This window comes from Muntiacus reevesi, chromosome 2 (genome assembly GCF_963930625.1).
Source record: "Muntiacus reevesi chromosome 2, mMunRee1.1, whole genome shotgun sequence".
NCBI lineage: Eukaryota > Metazoa > Chordata > Mammalia > Artiodactyla > Cervidae > Muntiacus > Muntiacus reevesi.
This window is the reverse complement of record NC_089250.1, coordinates 74,844,605-74,863,157: the sequence shown is the minus strand read 5'-3', so window position 1 is coordinate 74,863,157 and position 18,553 is coordinate 74,844,605. Positions and strand designations below refer to the sequence as shown.

At 45.8% G+C, this 18,553-nt stretch overlaps 1 protein-coding gene across 3 annotated transcripts in view; it reads right to left on the bottom strand.

Annotated features, from left to right (window-relative positions):
* Window positions 1-18,553, bottom strand: part of ARFGEF2 (ADP ribosylation factor guanine nucleotide exchange factor 2) — a 79,686-nt gene that overhangs the window by 37,612 nt on the left and 23,521 nt on the right. For 2 of the 3 annotated variants that reach the window (XM_065922137.1, XM_065922139.1), the window contains exons 5-15: window positions 17,695-17,874; window positions 17,106-17,337; window positions 11,798-11,866; window positions 9,842-9,993; window positions 7,463-7,593; window positions 6,054-6,288; window positions 5,107-5,206; window positions 4,256-4,395; window positions 2,978-3,086; window positions 2,266-2,434; window positions 178-289 (exon numbers count right to left, since the gene is read on the bottom strand). In XM_065922137.1, the coding sequence (XP_065778209.1) occupies window positions 178-289; window positions 2,266-2,434; window positions 2,978-3,086; window positions 4,256-4,395; window positions 5,107-5,206; window positions 6,054-6,288; window positions 7,463-7,593; window positions 9,842-9,993; window positions 11,798-11,866; window positions 17,106-17,337; window positions 17,695-17,874 (1,629 nt within the window). The remainder of the gene's footprint in view (window positions 1-177; window positions 290-2,265; window positions 2,435-2,977; window positions 3,087-4,255; window positions 4,396-5,106; window positions 5,207-6,053; window positions 6,289-7,462; window positions 7,594-9,841; window positions 9,994-11,797; window positions 11,867-17,105; window positions 17,338-17,694; window positions 17,875-18,553) is intronic. The other variant, XM_065922138.1, reaches the window with a different exon arrangement.

Sequence of the window (18,553 nt, the reverse complement as noted above, 5' to 3'; positions counted from 1 at the left end):
TTTATTCCCTATAAAGAACTTCTTGCAACACTAGCCAAAGGGATAAACAGGACCACTGTAAGCAGGAGTGCAGATAATGGCACTGCACTCAGGAGTCAGCAAGTCTCTAGGTGAGAGCCAGTAAGGTCTCAGAGATACAAAAAGAACCCACAAGTATGTGCCCAGCCCCCGTCTCACAGAATCCAGACGCTCCTCCTGGTGCAGGAATTGGGCAATGTCTTCCACCGATGTTCCCAGCATGCCCTGCTCCTGGAGATACTGGATCCCTCTCTTGGGTTTCTTGTTGAATCTGTTTCAAGAGATGGGACACAGGTTGCTGATTCCAAACTCTGGGGGATGGAAACAGCTGGCATTTGAGGCAAATTACAATAACACCGTGAACAAGTCGTCCCATATCAGCTCGGAAAGTCCTGTGTGTCCTGGTAGCTTTGCTCAACTCCACCTTTAATTTCTGACCTAGCTCTAACAGAATCTGCTGGTTGTCACAAAAAATCCATTTTCTTCTTCTCCAACACTAATAAGACCTAGTTATTCAGCTGGGTACACAACTATCTGGGATAAAATACACATTTCTCTGCCTCCCTTAGATAAAATATGGCAATGTGATAAAGTTCTGGCCAGTGAGAGATGAGAACTGGTGTGGGTACTTTTAGGAAGAATCCTGAAACAAAGCTGACCTTGCTGGGGCTGGGGGGGATGGGGTGGTGGTATGCGTTTTTTGCTCTTTTCCCTTCTTCCCCACAATACATGTGTGATGACCAGAGCTCCAGCAGTCATCTTAAATCATGAGGCAACGGTGAAGATTAAAACTGTATTCAGGATGGTGAAGCAGAAAGATAAAAGAAGCCTGGGTTTCTGACATCCGTAAGAGCCGCTGTAACAGCCCTAGACGCGACTCTGGGATTTCCTTCATGGCACTTGAGTAGTTACTTCTGCATTTCCTGTTAAAGGCAGGCAAACATAACTGCTATATAAATTCAGCCTGTTATTCACCACACCATGCACTGGGGACTGACCTTCATACAGAAGCATCAACTGTGGCAAGAGCTGTGAAGAAAGGCTATGCGGGGACAGAGGTGACCTTGGACCTGTCCAGAGAGTACGGTTACTGGGGGCCTCTTTGAGGAAGAGATGCTTTGTCAAGCCTGAAGCGTGAAAAAGACCCAAGTATATTCCAAGCAGAGGGTGCAACGGTGCTAAATGATTGAAATATTCAAGGAACTGAAACCCACAGAAGATCCAGGAGTACTGGAAGAAGAGATCAGACAGGGAGGCTGGAGGCTGGATAGGGCTGTGGGGAGGAAATAGGAAATCTGGAGTGAGTGCAGGTAAGGCAGTGACAAGACTGATATAAGTTTTTAAAAGATTCCTTTAGCTGCTGTGAGAACATATTGGGGGATGCAAGGGATGGTGAGAATAGAAATAATCACATTGAGGGTTGGCTAAAAATTCCGTCTGGGTTTTTCCCTCAGATGTTACAGAAAAATGCAAGAGAACTTTTTGGCCAATCCAACAAATGAGTACTGTAACATCAATTTTTAAAATAAACTGAGTTTACAAAATTGATTAACCATTCAAAAGTTGGACAGGATGTGAGAATGTATTCATTTCTGTGCATAAAAGATGAAAGAAACCATGTTTACTCATGATTCTACAATGATGATGTGATTATATGGGAGAAGGTCCTTATTTTTCAGCCATGTAGAACTTAAGTACAGAGAAGGCAATGGCACCCCACTCCAGTACTCTTGCCTGGAAAATCCCATGGATGGAGGAGACTGGTGGGCTGCAGTCCATGGGGTTGCTAAGAGTTGGACTCGACTGAAGTGACTTAGCAGCAGCAGCAGCAGCAGAGCTTAAGTAAAGTGATGGCTACAAATTACTTTCAAATGGTTCAGGGAAAAAAAAAGTAGATAAGACTAATAGGGCAAGAGTTAATTTTTCTGTATGCTGAAGTTTTTTACAATCGTTACCAATGGCGATTTCTTCTAGGTAATAACTTTGAGTGATTTTAACATTCTTGCTTTATACTTTTCTGCATTTTCTAAACTGGTTATTTTAAATTAGGAAGAAAGACAAAAAAGACAAGGCATCAATCACACAAAGCTATCAGATTTCTCTCTCACACACTCATGCGTGCACTCAGCCCAACCTGGTCAGGCCTGACCATAAGCGCCAGCCCCGGTCGCCTGTAACAGGCATTTCATCTTCAGGAGTCAATGCCAGGTTCCCAAGAGACTCAGCCAGAGCAACAGTCACACTCACAGCTCGATGCCGTGTTCAATCATCTCCTTCTGTTGCTTGATGACCTCAAACTGCTCCGGGTCATCCTGGATGGTTGTCTGAGTCCCTGAGGACACCGTGGACTCCATGGATGTCACACTGCTCCGCCTCGCCAGGTCCCCCACCTCCTGGTCCACGGGCCTCTCCTGACCTGCGACGACGTAAAAGCAAAGGAAACCAAATGAGCAGATGGGACGCAGGCGCAGCTGAGCAGAGGTCTGGCTGTGCGGTCCCCTTTCCCAGACCTGTAACAACAAGCTCTGTGCTGTCAAGTTCATAAACCTTGATATCGCAGTTACTTTACTTAACAACTTGGTTGTGGAAGATAAGCTAATGCTAAAATTCACATCAAAGAATAAAGTGCAAAAATGCACAAGACACAGAACACGTCCTAGCAGGTACTGGAACTCACTGTAGAACTTAGGGCATTTGAAAAGCACTGGATTGGTGGAGGAACACACAAATCAATAGGACAGAAAACTCAGGAACAGTTATGCACACAGAGAGATGTGATATACCATCAAGGTGGTACTTCAAGTCAGTGAGGGAAAGAAAGACTACTAAAAAAAGCTGTAATAAATGGCTCTCTGTTTGGAAAAATGAAGTTAGAGCACAAAAGTTTTGAGTAGCCTATTGTGAACGGTGGGTGGTGGCAGGTGGGAGGTGTGTGTGTGCAGTGGGGGGGGTCTCTCACCCAGGCTGGTCTGGTGGTTGGGATTCACATACAGGTCTTTGCTCCACTCCACCATGCACTTAAGGATGGACACGAGGCATTCCAGGCCTTTCTTCCTGAGACTGAGCTCCTAAAGGACAAAAGTGACAAATACAGAGACTCAGCAGATGAATTAAGTGCAGATGTCTGGAGGGCTCTGGGAATCCTGTGACAATATGAGATAATCACTGACGTTTGGAGTTACTGACCCAAGGAAGAGGGAACATGTGATGTAAACACTGAGGGCTCACTGCAAAAACCATGATCATCTTTTAAGGTGTTCATTACAAAACTCCTTACCTGCAAAAAACGGCATGTGTACTTTCCTAAAGTGAAGAGTATTATTTGGTTTTTAAAATGAAATTCTCATTCATTACTTATATAAATTAAAAAAACAACAACAACACAACCAACCAAACATTTAAAACACACTTTAAAAAAAGAGAGTCCTAACTAGTGACCCTGAAAAAAAAAAAGAATCTTATCTTATGTAACAGATGAATGACCATGGACACCATCATGCCCTGAACACCCAAAAAAGCATTCCATCTTAAGGCTTACTCTGCAGGTAAATAAAAATACCTTTTTTTTTTTTTTTTTTTAAAGTAGTACTTTTCAACTAAAAAGCTGAATGTGAAAGTGAGTTGCAGATCATCTTTTAAAAACTGCAAACATTTTAGACTCAAAACAGCATCTAAGATAGTCTGGATCTCCCTGGGCAATCTAACGACAACTATAGACCTTTGTCGAAGAAAAATGCCCAGATACCAAAACTCTATGTGTAATTACAGGTGGCTCACAGACCTTCTAACCAATTTCTTGAGACCTCAGGTTAAAAACCCTATTGTCTTTGTAGGGAGGGAACAGTGAGGGGATCTAGTAAGAAGCAATCTCCTTTGCCTTTCCTCTAGCCTGGGATCCCGTGTTCACACGATCTATGGAAAGGTGACAGAGTGAACACGCGTCCTACAGGTCTCAGCTCAAGCGTCACTTTCTGAGGGAGGTGACCCTGACGGCCCCACCCTCGCCTCCAACAGCCCTTCTTTGTCATGCCGGCTTTATTCGTCCCTGCAGCTTACTTCCTCACTGTCTGCTGTTTGGTGTCAGGACCGCAGCAATTGTGCACATGGACGTGTCTGTGCTCTGTTCACTGCTGTATCCCCAGCACCAAGGACAGTGCCTGGCACATGGTGGCGCTCTACAAACGCTTATTGAAATCAATTAACTGTAAACATAAACGAAGGTTCTCAGTGGTTTTACCTGCAGAGGTGTCATTCCCAGCTCGTGTCCACTTCTTCCCTGAGCGATTTTGGATAAATCGTTTACGAGGCGCTCAAAAATGTTAGCAGCATTTAAATCACAGTCGTAGTTGACATAAATATCTACAACACACTGGGCATCTTGGAAAATAACACACGGATGTTAGAGATTCTGACTGAACACAGAGAACAGCTTGTTTCCTTATTAAACGAGACTCCTTGGTCAAAAAGTTTTCCCAGTGAATTAGTAACTCAGGCTGGACACACCTCAGTCAGGAAGTGTGTGACGGAAAACTAGAAATGCAGGAGGCTCTCCTTCCAGGCCTGCCCTGGCACTCACTGAAATCTCAGGCTGCTCATTCAAACTCTCACAGCTTACTTTCCTCATCAAAAAAGGGAGAGCAACTGCCTCATCCAACTCTTAAAGCCATATAACTTTGATGAGGTTACTGTGATGACAAATAGATGCTCAGTTTATAGTCACACAATTGGGTGGTGTAGAGGGAAATGCAAATTTACTTTAGCACCCAATCAGGAGTTAGGACACTCATACCTGTGACTCTGTGACTTATAAGCCATGTTCGGCTTGTAATACAATGACAAGTGCCCTAGTTCTTCAGGATTAGGGGGTTTCCCAGGACATGGGATTTTCCGTGCTACAATCAGAAAGTCCTGGGAAAACCAGTCTGGCCATTAGGTGAGCAGCAGCCTTTAAGGGAATGATTTCTTCAGCACTTTGTTACAATGCTAAAAGGAGGGGATCAAGGTCTTCATCTGGACTGTGGAGAATCAAAGCCTCAGAGGTGTTTCTGGGCAAGTCAAAAGGATGAGCCCCCCTCCAGGAGAAAGTACCTGCGCAGATCCTTGTCAGGGTCTGAATGACCATCCACCTGTGCTCAAAAGAGCTTGTTGATGTTTCTAAAATGTTCAGGAAAATCTCTTTGAAAAAGACCTATATGGCAAGAAGATAAGGACAGCAATTAATAGTTTAAATTAGGGCTCAAAACCCCTGAAGCCTTTAGGAGCAGGCAGAGTCTTTGAATAATGCAAGGAGAGAGGCCAGGGGTGTGTGTGTGTGGGTGGGTGCGGGTGAGTATGGGTGTGGGTGTGTGTGCAGGCTACTCCAAGTCTTAGTTGCAGCACTTGGGATCTTTCGTTACAGCATTTGAGCTCCTAGTTACAGCACGTGTGATCTAGTTCCCTGACCAGGGATGGAACCCAGGTCCCCCCTGCATTGGGAGCTCGGAGTCTTAGCCACTGAATCACCAGGGAAGTCCCTGATTTCTCAGTCTGGATACTAATTCAAGTTATTTCAAACAATTTATAGGCCAAACAAACATGTCTGGGGGACTTAGCCCAACAAAAGACCACACAATTTAAACCTTTGATTAAAATAAAAGGTATACAAGATCTGGGGCTTCCCAGGAGGTGCAGTGATAAAGAATCTGCCTGCCAGTCCAAGACAAGACATGTGGGTTTGATCCCTGGGTTGGGTAGTTCCCCTGGAGTAGGAAAATGGCAACCCACTCCAGTATTCTTGCCTGAAAATTCCATGGACAAAGGAGCCTGGCGGGCTACAGTCCATGGAGTCATAAAGAGTTGAACATGACTGAGTGAGCACACATATATAAGATCTGGGGGCAGTAACTTTTTATGAAAAGGAATTCTCTTGCTCAATAAGTTCTCTGGGGTGCCAGCAAGTAGACTGTGTAATTCCCACCAGTATTTAACACAGCATATAAAAGTGTCATCCAACTTCAAAAAAAAAAATCCCAAAACAGTCAATTTGGAGTCCATACCTCTATTTGCATCTTCAGGTGCATTTTAAAGTTTGAAAGAAGAGTAAGAAAAATAGCAAGAGAGAGCTCAAAGACATCAGGCACTGAAGAGACGCCGTTCTTGGACAACGCCACACAGAGGTATTGCTTGATTGCGTTGATGAACATCTCATGAGTCCTGAAGACCGGGCCGGCGTTCTGCAACACGGAGAGGAGGAGCTGCAGGGAGACCACCTTGGAGCGCAGCTCGTGGGACCTGGTGAAGGAAACGGAAAACAAGGGCAGCGCTGAGAGGTACAATTTCAGAAAGGATGTTTCTTAAGAAGGTCTCACTCCTCTATCAGTGCGAGGATTTTTTGAGAAGCCGGGGAGTCAAGAATCAGCAACAGCACCTACAATGTCAAGAGAAGGAGGGCAGCTGGCATGAGGTGGGTTCTTGGAACCCGCAGGCCCTGGGAGAATGAGCGCTGCCAACTGTTGTTTCTCTCCCCCACTTATAAAGCAGGAAACACAGCAGGAGCAAAATAAGTGCAACCTATTCCGGAAAGCTGGTTCTGCAACTAATCTAATAGAACTAATTACTTCACATCCATCATGTGAGACTACACTGTCTGTCCCGCTCTATGTTTAGACAGCGAGACAGGGCTCTTCATCTACCTGCCTCAGGCTCCCATCCCTGCCCAGGGATGGAAAGAAAGGGAAACCTTCACGAGTCTCTTCCCTAATGGTCATCATTCTCAACAGAAGAGGACTGTTATTATCAGCTAGCAATAATGACAATAACAGTGACTATAAACTATCGTGAAGTACTGGGCCCTGTGCTCAGGATGTCATTCTAGCATTTTAGGTAAATGATCCTGTGAGTTGATTTTCCATATTCCCATTTTCCAGATGAGCTTCAGTAGCTCCTACGGCCACGCAGTCGGTCTCAAGCGAGCCGGGGCTGCAGGCAGGTCCCCGTGCTCCCAAGCCTCCGCTGTGACGCCCTACAGCACTACCTCCTTGTGGGACATCCTTCACTCAAAAGGTCTGGCTTCTCTGGGTTGAATCTGGGGCATAAATCTGTATCCACGAAAACAGAAGTTTCCATTCAGGGCAAGAAATTAAGGTTCTGTATGCATCCAGGTGGGGGACTCTCACCTTCAGAAGATTAAATCAGTCAGGAGAAAGAGGGTGAATATTCAACCAAACGATTGTTTTTAGTATATAAACCAAGGAAAGCAAAATTGGGCAATAATCTTGGTTGGTGGGCACACAATCTATGATGAGAGGACTGTGGGACCTTCATGAGCCTGAAAACATTGTAAAACCATCCTGTAAATTGCTGCATTTACATCAACCAGGGGACAAGGCAGTGGGGTTTCTTGGCGCCCCTAAGATCCTCCTGGATCATCAGGATTATAGACGGCCAAGAACTGCTGTCAGCTCACTTTGGATCTGGGGGGCCTTCGCCAAGGGGTTTCATGGACAGCTTGCACAGGGAGCGAAACACCAGGAAGGCATCCTTCTGCAGAATGTGGGAGAACCTGGCGGCCACTGGATGTCCTTGAGCATCCGATTCCTAAGATTAGAACAAAGATGAGAAAAATCAAAGTGTCCAAACAAAAGGATGACTCTTTTCAAAAATAAGAAATGTAATTATCTCATGAAAATGTAAATTATTTATTCACTGGGGGAGGTGAAGGATGTGGGGGAGGAAATAATATGTCAAAACAGGAGATTCTGGGGGAGTTGTCACAGCAATTCTAAAACTTCCTTCCTTGTTCTTCAAAAAGTGGGTGTGAGCTTTTAAATGATAAATGAGCAAAGGTTAAATCATAAAAAACCCAAAATGAATATAGATAATTATATTCGTCTGGGTAAAAAAGATATTCCTAAGAATACTGTTGGGTTTCTCAGGTGGCTCAGTAATAAAGAATCTGCCTGCCAATGCAGGAGACATGGATTCCATCCTTGGGTCTGGAAGGTCCCCTGGAGAAGGAAATGGCAATCCACTCCAGTATTCTTGTCTGGGAAATCCCAGGGACTGAGGAGCCTGGTGGGCTACAGTCCATGAGGTCACAAAAGAATAAGATCTATCTACAAGGATGTTCACTGTAGAACTGTCTCCTGTGATTAAACTGAAATAATCCAAAAACCTAATAGGGTACTGGTTAAATAGATTATGGTAATCCATGATAGAGTGTCACGTGGCCATTAAAAAATTAGTCAGACATATACGTACTACTGATGTGAAAAGATGTCCATGAAAGTGTTGAGGGAACAAAGCAAGCTGCAGTCTAATATGTGACACAAACACCACGTGTGAATTCACACACATCCCTATATAAGTGCATTCTTTTAAAAGAATCTTCTCCTGGAGTATAGGTGTTTTCCCGGGTTGTGCCAGTTTCCACTGCACAACAAGGCACATCAGCCACACGTACACACACACCCCCTCTCTTGGATTCCCCTCCCACTGAGGTGCCCACAGAGCCCTGTTGCTATCCAGTAGGTTCTCACTGTTACCTAACTTTATACACAAATCAATAGTGTATATACGCCAATCCCAGTCTCCCAAATCATCCCCCCACCGGTGCCTTAATGGGGATGACAGAACCCCAAGGGGACTGCTATAGACTGGATGTCTGTGAGCCCCTCACTGAATTCCTTATGTCAAAACCTAATCCCTAATGCGAAGGAATTTGGAGATGGGCCTTTGGCAGTGAGTAGGTCTTGAGGTGGAGCCTTCTCGGATGGGATTACTGCCCTTATTAAACAGGCCTCAGAGAGCTCCCTTGCCCCTTCTGCCAGGACGGAGTAAGAAGACGGCTGTCCATGAACCAGGAAACAGGCTCTCACCAGATAGTGACACTGAAACTGTCAATATCTTGACCTTGAGCTTCCTAGCCTCCAGAACTGTGAGAAACCCATTCCCGTTGTTTACAAGGCACCCAGTACACAGTATTCTATCACAGCAGCCTAAACAGACTGAGACGGGGCAACTGGCTCAGGGCGGGTGGAGTAGGGAACAGTTGTAGAGAAAATCTTATTATTTTCATGTATAAAGTGGATAGACATACAGTACATAAACAGGTATCTAGTTTATCAGTAACTAAAATTCCATGAAACAGGGTGATGAATAGGAAAAATACATAAAAAGGCTCTTGTGTGTGTGTGTGATCATTTAACGGCTGAGACACATGGGAAAAGGTAGAGACTGAGTGAGTTCAGGAGGCAAGTTCAGATCATATTTCTTCCTGTTTTGAATGTTTATATATAGCATTTTCAATTGAACAACAAAGCCATCTAAGGAAATAATGTAGCAGACACACTTAAGGGTACCTGAAAGGAAGCTCATAATGTACCTTAAATTTAAAAAGGAGGTTACAGAACAGCATGTATATCACGTTATTACACCTAAATGGTTTAAACATGGGAGGGAGAGGAAAATCTACAGTGTAAGTAAAACCTTAACAAATGTTATCTCTGGGTTAGGTTATAGATGACTTCTACTTCCTTATTTTCCCTTCTCTATATTTCCTTTATTCTTTCTGTAATCAATGTATACCATTTTGAGAGGAAAGAAAAAGGGCAAGAAATGTGAAGTTTTTAAAAGGTCTGAATACATAGGGTTTAACAACGTCACATACTACCAGCATTAACTAGTATGTTCCAAGAACACACAGAATACCAGGACAGGATGCTGTGACTAAGTAACTGAACAGGGCTTACTGGTTTCACTGGCTTCTTCTGACAGAGATACAGTTCTGCATCTTACAGAAAAAGTAAACATCGGAACGAGTCTGATGGGAAGACCACCGACGCACCAGGTTATCTGCTGATGACAAGGACTGCCTGTCGTCCGCTATCCCGTTGGTCTGGGCATCTCCGTCAGCTGCGGGGGGCGCAGCACGCTCCTGGTACTCCAGCTCACTGGGGATGCTCTCGGGCCCCGTCAGCCCGCGCTTTTGTGCTGCTTCTTAAGATACAATGCGAAAGTCATCATCAAGGCAGTGCTTACCCCAAAGGACGGCCTGACACCGAGACGCTGAGTTTTTTAGGTTTTTTTGGTGTGGACCATTTTTAAAGTCTTTATTGAATTCATTACAACATCGTTTCTGTTTTATGTTTTGGTTTTCTGGCCATGAGGCATGTGGGATTTTAGCTCCCTGACCAGGGATCGAACCTGCACCTCCTGCGCTAGGAGCACATTGTCTTAACCAGAGAAGTCCCAAGAAGTCACTCACACAACCTTCAGGCTAGTGCTTTTTCCCTTTCTGGAGTTATGTGTCTGTCACCCACAGCCCCACTCCCAGGTCACTTTATACCATAGTCTGGGTCAATGGTACCTCCAGAAATGTGCACTATCGCAGCCCTGTCTACCCTTACCTACTTCTGAAGATAATTAGAAGCAGCTAAACAGAAATGCACAGAATGGGTTACCAATGTAGGGGTTAGAAAACATGAGTCACACAAATGAAGAGAGGTTGATAGCTACAGAAAACCTTAGTCACAGGAGGGAAAAAAAAAAAAGGAGATCTGAGCTTCCTGGCAGCCATGTGGAAAAGGAAAAGACACAGAATTAAATGGATTCCATCATTTAATGAAAGAAAGCGTATCTGATGACTAGTAGAACAGGTGAACTCTATGAGAAATTTACCATGTAGACTGTTATATTAATATATTTAAGGGACACCAAACAATTCAGTAGCACTATCTTCAAAAAGAGTTTCTGAAGCATATTCAACAAATATTTATCAGGTGCCTACTATATGCCAAGCTCTAGGCTGGGCTGGGGGATACAGTATGAGCAAGACAGACAAGGTTCACCATGTAAGAACCTCATATATTCATATATTGGCCCCAGGAAAGAAAAATCTAAAGGCATGAAATAAAATTATTTTATTTTTAAAGACATTTCTACAAAGAAATGTAGAAACCAGCAATGAAATCTGTGACTATAGCTTGGGGGTACCTTAAATTAACCAAAGGACAGGGCTTTGAGCAGTGGGTCAAAACTCTTTGACCTTAACCCTCACTCGTTAAGAGATACATTTTAAAAGTCAGGACTTATTTACATGTGTACACAAAGATAAATCACTGAAACATGTTTCATGGAACAGTGCTTAACACTACTACATGTGAGACATTCAGTTTGTACCTGTTTTTGTTTTATTCTCTCCCATTTAAAAACACGGATTACGAACCACTCATTTATTGACTTCTCAATCCATTAATGGCTCACTGACCCTGAAGCTCAGTGTTCAGCACACGACCACTAACCTAAGCCTTGGGGTAAAAACAAAAGGAAAAATCACCTAACAGTCATTCTGAGCTACACGAGGCTAATTCCAACGAAACTACACCAAAAACTGAAGTAGTTATGAACGAAGTCGAACAAAACCAACAGAGCTTCTCTGCGTCTGACACCTGCTGACATGGGGACTGTCCCCTGGACACGTTACTGTCTAGGCGGGAAACGTCACTGCCTCAGGGCCCCCTGCCCACTCTGGGGAAACCTGGCTCTGCAGGCGTGGACCTCTGCGTCTCCAGTGGTGCACCCAACTCTAACACTGGCAGACCGCGTCCTGAACCCAACCTGAGGGAGAGGGAAACCCATCACGAGTCACAGGTGACTTCCAAACTCCGGATTAAAGAGGGGCCGACTCAGTTTCCGTGCGTGTGCAGGGGGCGGCGGCCATGGTGCACTCACCACTAACGCCCCTGGCCGAGGACTTGCGTGAAGGAGAGGGAGGAGGAGAGGCCGGGCGCTGGGTCCTCACCTTTAACTGCAGACGCGACCACATCTTCTAAGATCTCCTTCACCACCTCCTGGGCTCCGTCTTCAGTCCCTACACACACACCAAATACACAAGCGCAAACACATGTGTGTGGGCATTTCCAAGGCGAGTGAAGTCAGGTGGAGATTAAGTCAGTGTTCTCCAGAGTCATAGGCCGAAGCAAGAGTGCAAACAAGCCCTCTCCAGAGCCAAATCCGACCATGTCCCAGGAAATTTGGGAACTTGGGGGCAGCAGCTGCTGTGACTTGGTTTTCCCTCAGTGGAACTCCGAGACCCCAAGGTCTGTCACATTCTTCCTGCCTGAGTCACAGCTGCCGGCCCAGGGCTCCCTCCACCGCCCCCGGGCTGTAGGCAGCAGCTGGATATTATCCATCTGTGGCTTCTGGCAGAACAAAAGGGGCAGCGTCCTCTTGCCCCTTCACCCCATGTACCCAGAGCCTTGGTAAACGGTGTGCCTTTGGCTACTTCCTTTTCCCACAGTGTAAACCCAGAACTCAGCATGAGATTTCTCATGTGACAGTTGAGAACAGTAACTGTTTAAGTGGGAAAGGCTTGCTGCCAGTTGTTTTGGTAGAAAACTAGTTCTGGGAGAATCAGTAAACAAACACTCGACTAGTTTTCTGGAAGTAAATATTAAGGGCCATGATGTTAAAGAAAACCAAAATAACCCTTTAAATTCTTCTTTAACAACGATTTTCCAATCAAGTCATGATTTTCTGCCTTTGGTCCTGGAGAAGCAACAAGAAGTGTTTTCTTTTCCATCGGGCACTTACCCCAAGTGAAAGAAAAATGCTGCCCCACACATGAGATCAGTAAACAAAGCATGCTGCAGCCATCAAACCACTGCAGACACCCTCTGCGGTAGGCCCTGAGGGAGCTCATGGTGGAGACGAAGGCCGTGGAGCCCTCAGCCAGCCCGCAATGGGCGCTCCCTGAGGGGACGCAGGGTAGAACACACAGCGCACTGGGGCCAGAGCGCCGAGACACACATCAAAGGAGTGGCCTCAGTGAGCCCAGACTCACGCGCCAGCCTGCACACTGGAGAGCACTAAACTCATGGGGCTGATAAATCTGGTTTTCAGTGCAGAAGACAGGAGGTCAAGCCTTGGGTCAGGGACATCCCCGGAGAAGGAATAGCAATCCACTCCAGTATTCTTGCCTGGGCAATCCGGTGGACAGAGGAGCCTGGCGGGCTGTAGTCCACAGGGTTGCAAAAGAGTCGGATACAACTGAGCGAGCAAACAGCAAATGCTCTTCTTAGAGGGCAAGAAGAACTTGAATGGAGGTTAGAAAAGCCCTCACAGGCAAAATCTTCTAAACCTGTTTCTTCATCTAAATAAGACGATTCAGCCTAGATCAGTGTTACCTATGAAGGAGGAAACAGAACAGGCTCTATCTTGAAAGCAGGACTCCGTCTTGGGCCGGACTGTGGACTCTGAGATATATGCCCAGTATCTATGGAAACGACATACCAACTGGAAAACCAGGTCCCCAGAAGGAAGAGCCCCAGGCTCTCCATTGCCTAAAGGAATACCCTAATCATCTGTGTAACCGAACAGAATCATATATTCTGTTATGCTTATTGGGGTATGACCACAGGCCTATTGATAACTGCCCACTGCTAGCTACCTAGGCTTAAGCATATGAATCACGGGTTAACTTTGATCGTATTTTTGTTTTTCCTTTGTTCAGACTAGTTTCAGAGAATCTTACACACTTAGGGTATATAAGGTTTTCACAAAAACTGGCCGGGGTCCTTGGCCTAGAGGAGCCTCTGCCTTGGGCCCGCCGGTGTAATAAACTGCCTTCCACTATCTGCATTGTCCTTCTGAGTGAGTTTGCTTCCCGGAACGCGTGGCTACAACACCTATACTTCAGTCGTTCTCACACAACCTTCATAATTTTTGCCATTTCATGCACCATTTATTATATTACACATATATATAACAGTGCTCTTTAACTCACTGTAAGCAATAATTGATATTCACAAAACAAAGGCTTCAAACACTAATCACACTTTCTTAATGCCTGCTAGAACAAATGTATTAACTATTAAAAACCATTCACCTATGAGCCATCTAAAATCATCTCGTCTAGACCATGATTTGGTCAACACTTGTCTCACATGTCTAGGTATTTCTAAGTTCCTTTCTAGTTCCAACATTCTCTGATGTTATGATTTAACAGAATTGTGACGACAGGGCCTAATCTCTACTAAACATTCCAAAGTCCCCTGTACACAATCAACACCCAAGAATTAGCAGCCTGATGAATATGTTTCATCAGAGGAGCTGCAGGCTTGGTATGTCGTTGGGCTGTTTTTCCCTTAATGAATGGGATGCAAGACAAAAAGAGTGAGCGAAGACATCTGTGAGCACAGTGGTAACTGTGTACCTGCAATACTACATAACACATTAGCTGTACATGCGTGTCAATGCTTAAGTCTAATGCTGGGAGTTAAAAAGTAAGAATCTTAAAAATAAAAAGAAAACAGGAAGTGACTCTTCTTGGGTACAGGGTTTCTTCTGGGTGTGATAAAAATTCTGTAAAACGGATTGCAGTGATTGTTGCTCAACTGTGGCAACATACTACAAAGAACTGGACTGTATGTTTTAAACAGGTGAATTTACAGAACTGAATTTCAATAAACTTGTTTTCAAAATAACTGACAAGAACAGCTGGGTCTTTGGAGGGCTGTGAATGGACAAATGGGGTGAGGTCCCCAGGGAACCCTGTTGGCCATGCCTTAAGGTTCACAGAAGCTAGCATGCTGCAGGCTCAAAGATCTCATTTTGTGAATTTACAAAGAGCAATCTGATCCACTTCTTGCACAGGCTGATAAGACTGACGGATTATCAGTTTATCAACCTGGGGTGGAAAACTGCCAAGGGGAGGAAGATCCTCTGGTTTGCTGCTGAGTTGTCATCCACACAAATTCCACTGGGAGGCACATTACCTCAGGAAGGCCCGGGAGGGTTCCCAGTGAAGTGGGACAGCGTATGTGGACACCCAGCTGGCAAGGACCACACCTGGCTCGGGGACTACCCGGGGCCAGTCCACGGGAGGGAACCAAGAGGAGCGCTGGACAGGTCGTCTTGGTCATGAGGCACTGGAGCCCCCGGGAGGCTCGGCAGCTTGGACTCTAGCCCAGGGCGCTGTGTCTGTCGGCCAGCAAGCTCTGCCATCTGCCTCTCAGGCTCCCCTTCCTCCCAGGTGCCTCATCCGCTTCTCCTGAAGGCCGCGTTCTTTCTTTAGAGCCACATCTGGACAACCGGAGGCCTGTCCCTCTTGAGGGCGACGGTGCACCTCCACTCTGAACTATCGCTTGCAGGTTTGGGGTCTGATTCCTACAGGCACTCTGATGCCCGCGATCTTGGGAGAAGCCTCATGGGGTGTATTATGCCTTGTGGCAATAAAACCCATAGCAATATGCTAAGCGTAAAGCATTCTGTGTTAGAGCAGAATTTCAGGTTCCTGGGTTTCTGTAAAACCATATTCTAGAAATCAAATCCCTCCCCCCGACTCCATTCAGTAAAAATGGTATTTACTGAGTATGTGTACTAGGCACCAGACTAGGTGTTGGGAATACTGTGGTGAACAGGGTGGCTGATGCCTCAGACAGGAACAAGTGAACACAAACTCTTCAGTGATCTGGAGTAGTGATTCATGAGGAAAATAAGAGGGTGATGGGACAGAGTGATGGGGAGCTTCAGAGAGGGGGTCAGTCGGAAATGAGACCTGAAGACAAGGGCGGGGTAAGGAAGGGACGCAGGTGCCAAGGTACCAAGAGCGAGCACTGCGCTCTCAAGAACGAGAACCACCACCCGCACACCCTGTAACAAACAGGGGAAAGGAAGCGGAGGGAGGGAGCAGGGAGCGGGGTGGGGGCAGCACACGGGGCCTTGGGTGTCGTGGAGATGGGGCAGGCACAGACGTCACCATGAATGGGACAGGACGGGAAACTACCAGAGGGGTTTAAGCAGAGGGAGGTCCTGATCTAATCCATGCTTTTAAAAGATCACTTTGGCTGCTGAGTGGAAAACGGGCTGCAGTGGAAGCACTTTCATGCTGCTTAGGAAGACCCGCTTTTCCATCTGCACGGTTACGCTCACTACAGTGTGTTTAAATATTAATATTTGTTGACTGGTCACAGTCTGATAAAGGTTCCAGTAAAAACCTGCCTGCTCCTTGCTCTGAGAGTCAGTAAAGGCAAAGACGGACACAGACACAGAAGGTGGGTCAGGACTTCCCGAACACCTTCCAAGACACGTGACCCAAGCCACGCGTGGTTCTCCGGGGCACCTTTCTCTCTGATCCTTGCCTTGGGAGAACTGATACAGAACAACATTCCCGCAACAACACTGGGTCTCTTCCTACCCATGCCAAGCTCTGGTAAATTACAGAGGAACAAAAAACTGCTCAAGTATGGGCTCTGGTAGCGAACATACCACCAACAGACCTCAATGCCAGTAATGGGGCAGAAGAAGATATAAAGGCAGGTCACATACTTCGTTGTAGAAGCATCAGCTAGAGTGAAAAATTATTCGGCAGCAATCACTTGGGAGTAAAGTACGTTCTTGTAAAATTTTAGAATTTAGGATTTTGTTTGCACAAATTGCACAGCGAAAGAGAGGTAAATATTAAAAAATAATCTTATGTGACAACCCAATTCAAAAATTTCATGCCTAATGTTTTATTTACTTCAAGACTATCATCAGGTATGGAAGGTCGCTTTCATTTAAAAAAGCAAACACAACCACGTGGTGGTGTACTTGGTCTCAGAAGAAGACAGAGCTGTGTGTCTGTTTCTCTGTGAACCCACCCCCCACCTTCTGGCTCCTTTCTAAGACGTCCATAAATAGTGACGAACTGCCCGTAAGTGGGCAGAGAGCCTGTGTATATGTGACAGATGATGTCCGTATCCTCCTCTGGCAGGTGAAACAGACATTAAATGCTTGATCACCCAAACGACTCCCTCCTGGGAGATGAGCACTCCAAAGTGAACCCACGGCACTACAGTTGACATCAAATAGCAGTAGCTAGATATATTCCAGGAACAACCCCCCCACCAAAAAAAAAAAACCAAAGACACTCACAACTAACAACGGGATCTGAGACACTGCCTCTGGGGCTGTGTTTCGTAAGAGAAAAGCAAAGGGGAAGTCCAGGGGGAGGCCCAGAAACAGAAGAGCTACCGGAGGTTTCCTGCCGTGACGCCAGACCACTCCCTCAGCAGCCCTGGATGGAGACGGCGCGGTGGCTGCGGGACGGGGCGGCGCGGGGGCCCTACCTGAGCGCGACGGGCCTCTCTCTCTGGGGGCGTGTCCGTTCTCTGTGATCGCCGCGGAACCACTCCCGGCGTGCTCGCCATTGCTTAAATCTGTCTTTTCAGGAGTCGCTGGTTTGCTCTGTGCCTGGCTCTGCTTCAAACGATTGAACTTTGGGGACACTGCTGCAGCTTGGATCACAGGGGACTGGGGTTTCGAATGGATTGGTTTTTCCAATTCTCTGGCCTCCTGCAACTGAGAAGCAACGAAAAAGGGATTCAGTCTAAAAGGATCCAGTGTTTTGATAAGGAACAGAAAAAAAAGCCAGCCTGTTGCATAAAGAATATCCAAACAGAAGGACAGAATTTAAAAAAGGAAATCAATTCCTTCAACAAACTCACAGCAAATCTGGAATGCAAATTTCAAAACCCATCGAGATTCTCTCTCTGCTTTTTAAAGCAAGGACAAAAACAGAGTGCAGAGAATTCAGAGGAAGAAGGGATTAATTACAGGATGCTAAGACTCTTCACCAGGCACCGAGGCCACACAGGAAAGACTTCACAGCATGGGATGGTGTCCCACCCACAGCAGCCAGTAACTGCTACCACTCACCACTTGGTTTTCCATGCGGGTGAAAATGACGTTCAGCATCTGAGTCAGGGTAGCCTTGGCGGTGGTTTGGTTGATGAGATTTTTGCTGGCCAGATAGATATTGTAACACGTCCTGACCGTCTGCAGGATAGTGCCCTCATGAATTTCAATGTGTGGGGATGTGACTGCAGTGAGAAGAGCCTGAAACAAAAATCCAAAACTTTCATCTTCAGGAGCGCCCACTGCCCATCCTCTCAGAGCCCAACTTTTCTACAAGGTCTGCCTTTGCTTTTATTTGGTTTGGTTTAAGAAGATGGCTCTGTGAGCTAAACTGGATAATTAGTATCAAGAGCCAAGTCCCTGCTGCTCCAAGTTCAAAAAAGTTTAAACACACTTATTAACTCCATAGAACCCAAGTTATGTGAAGTAACTGAACTGTGTTGAAGTGTACTCTCTACCAGCTTGCTTTTTAAAAAGCCAAAAAAACAGACACTTCTCTCAGGAGGGAAAATGCTCCAACCTGATCTCACATACATCGATCACAAAATATATATGTTTTGATGCAGGAGGTGCAGGGTGGGGTGGGGTGGGGGGATCAGCTTCCCAGTTCCCTGGTGGGTTTTCAAGGGAGCTTTAAGTAGCTAGCTTTCAGCTAGCACAAAATTGTCCCTCACAAAGCTAACATGTCCAGAACTTAGGATTTGAAACACTGACCACATCTATCCTGACTGGTTCTGACAAGCAGACGGGACCATCCCACGCCAAACCATTCCTGGCAGCAGAAATGGAAAGGATGATGGGACGGGAGGACAAAGGGACAGGGGCAAACCGGTGATAAAAGCATCAACACAGGACCTGCTGAGAAATGGCAGTCTGGGAA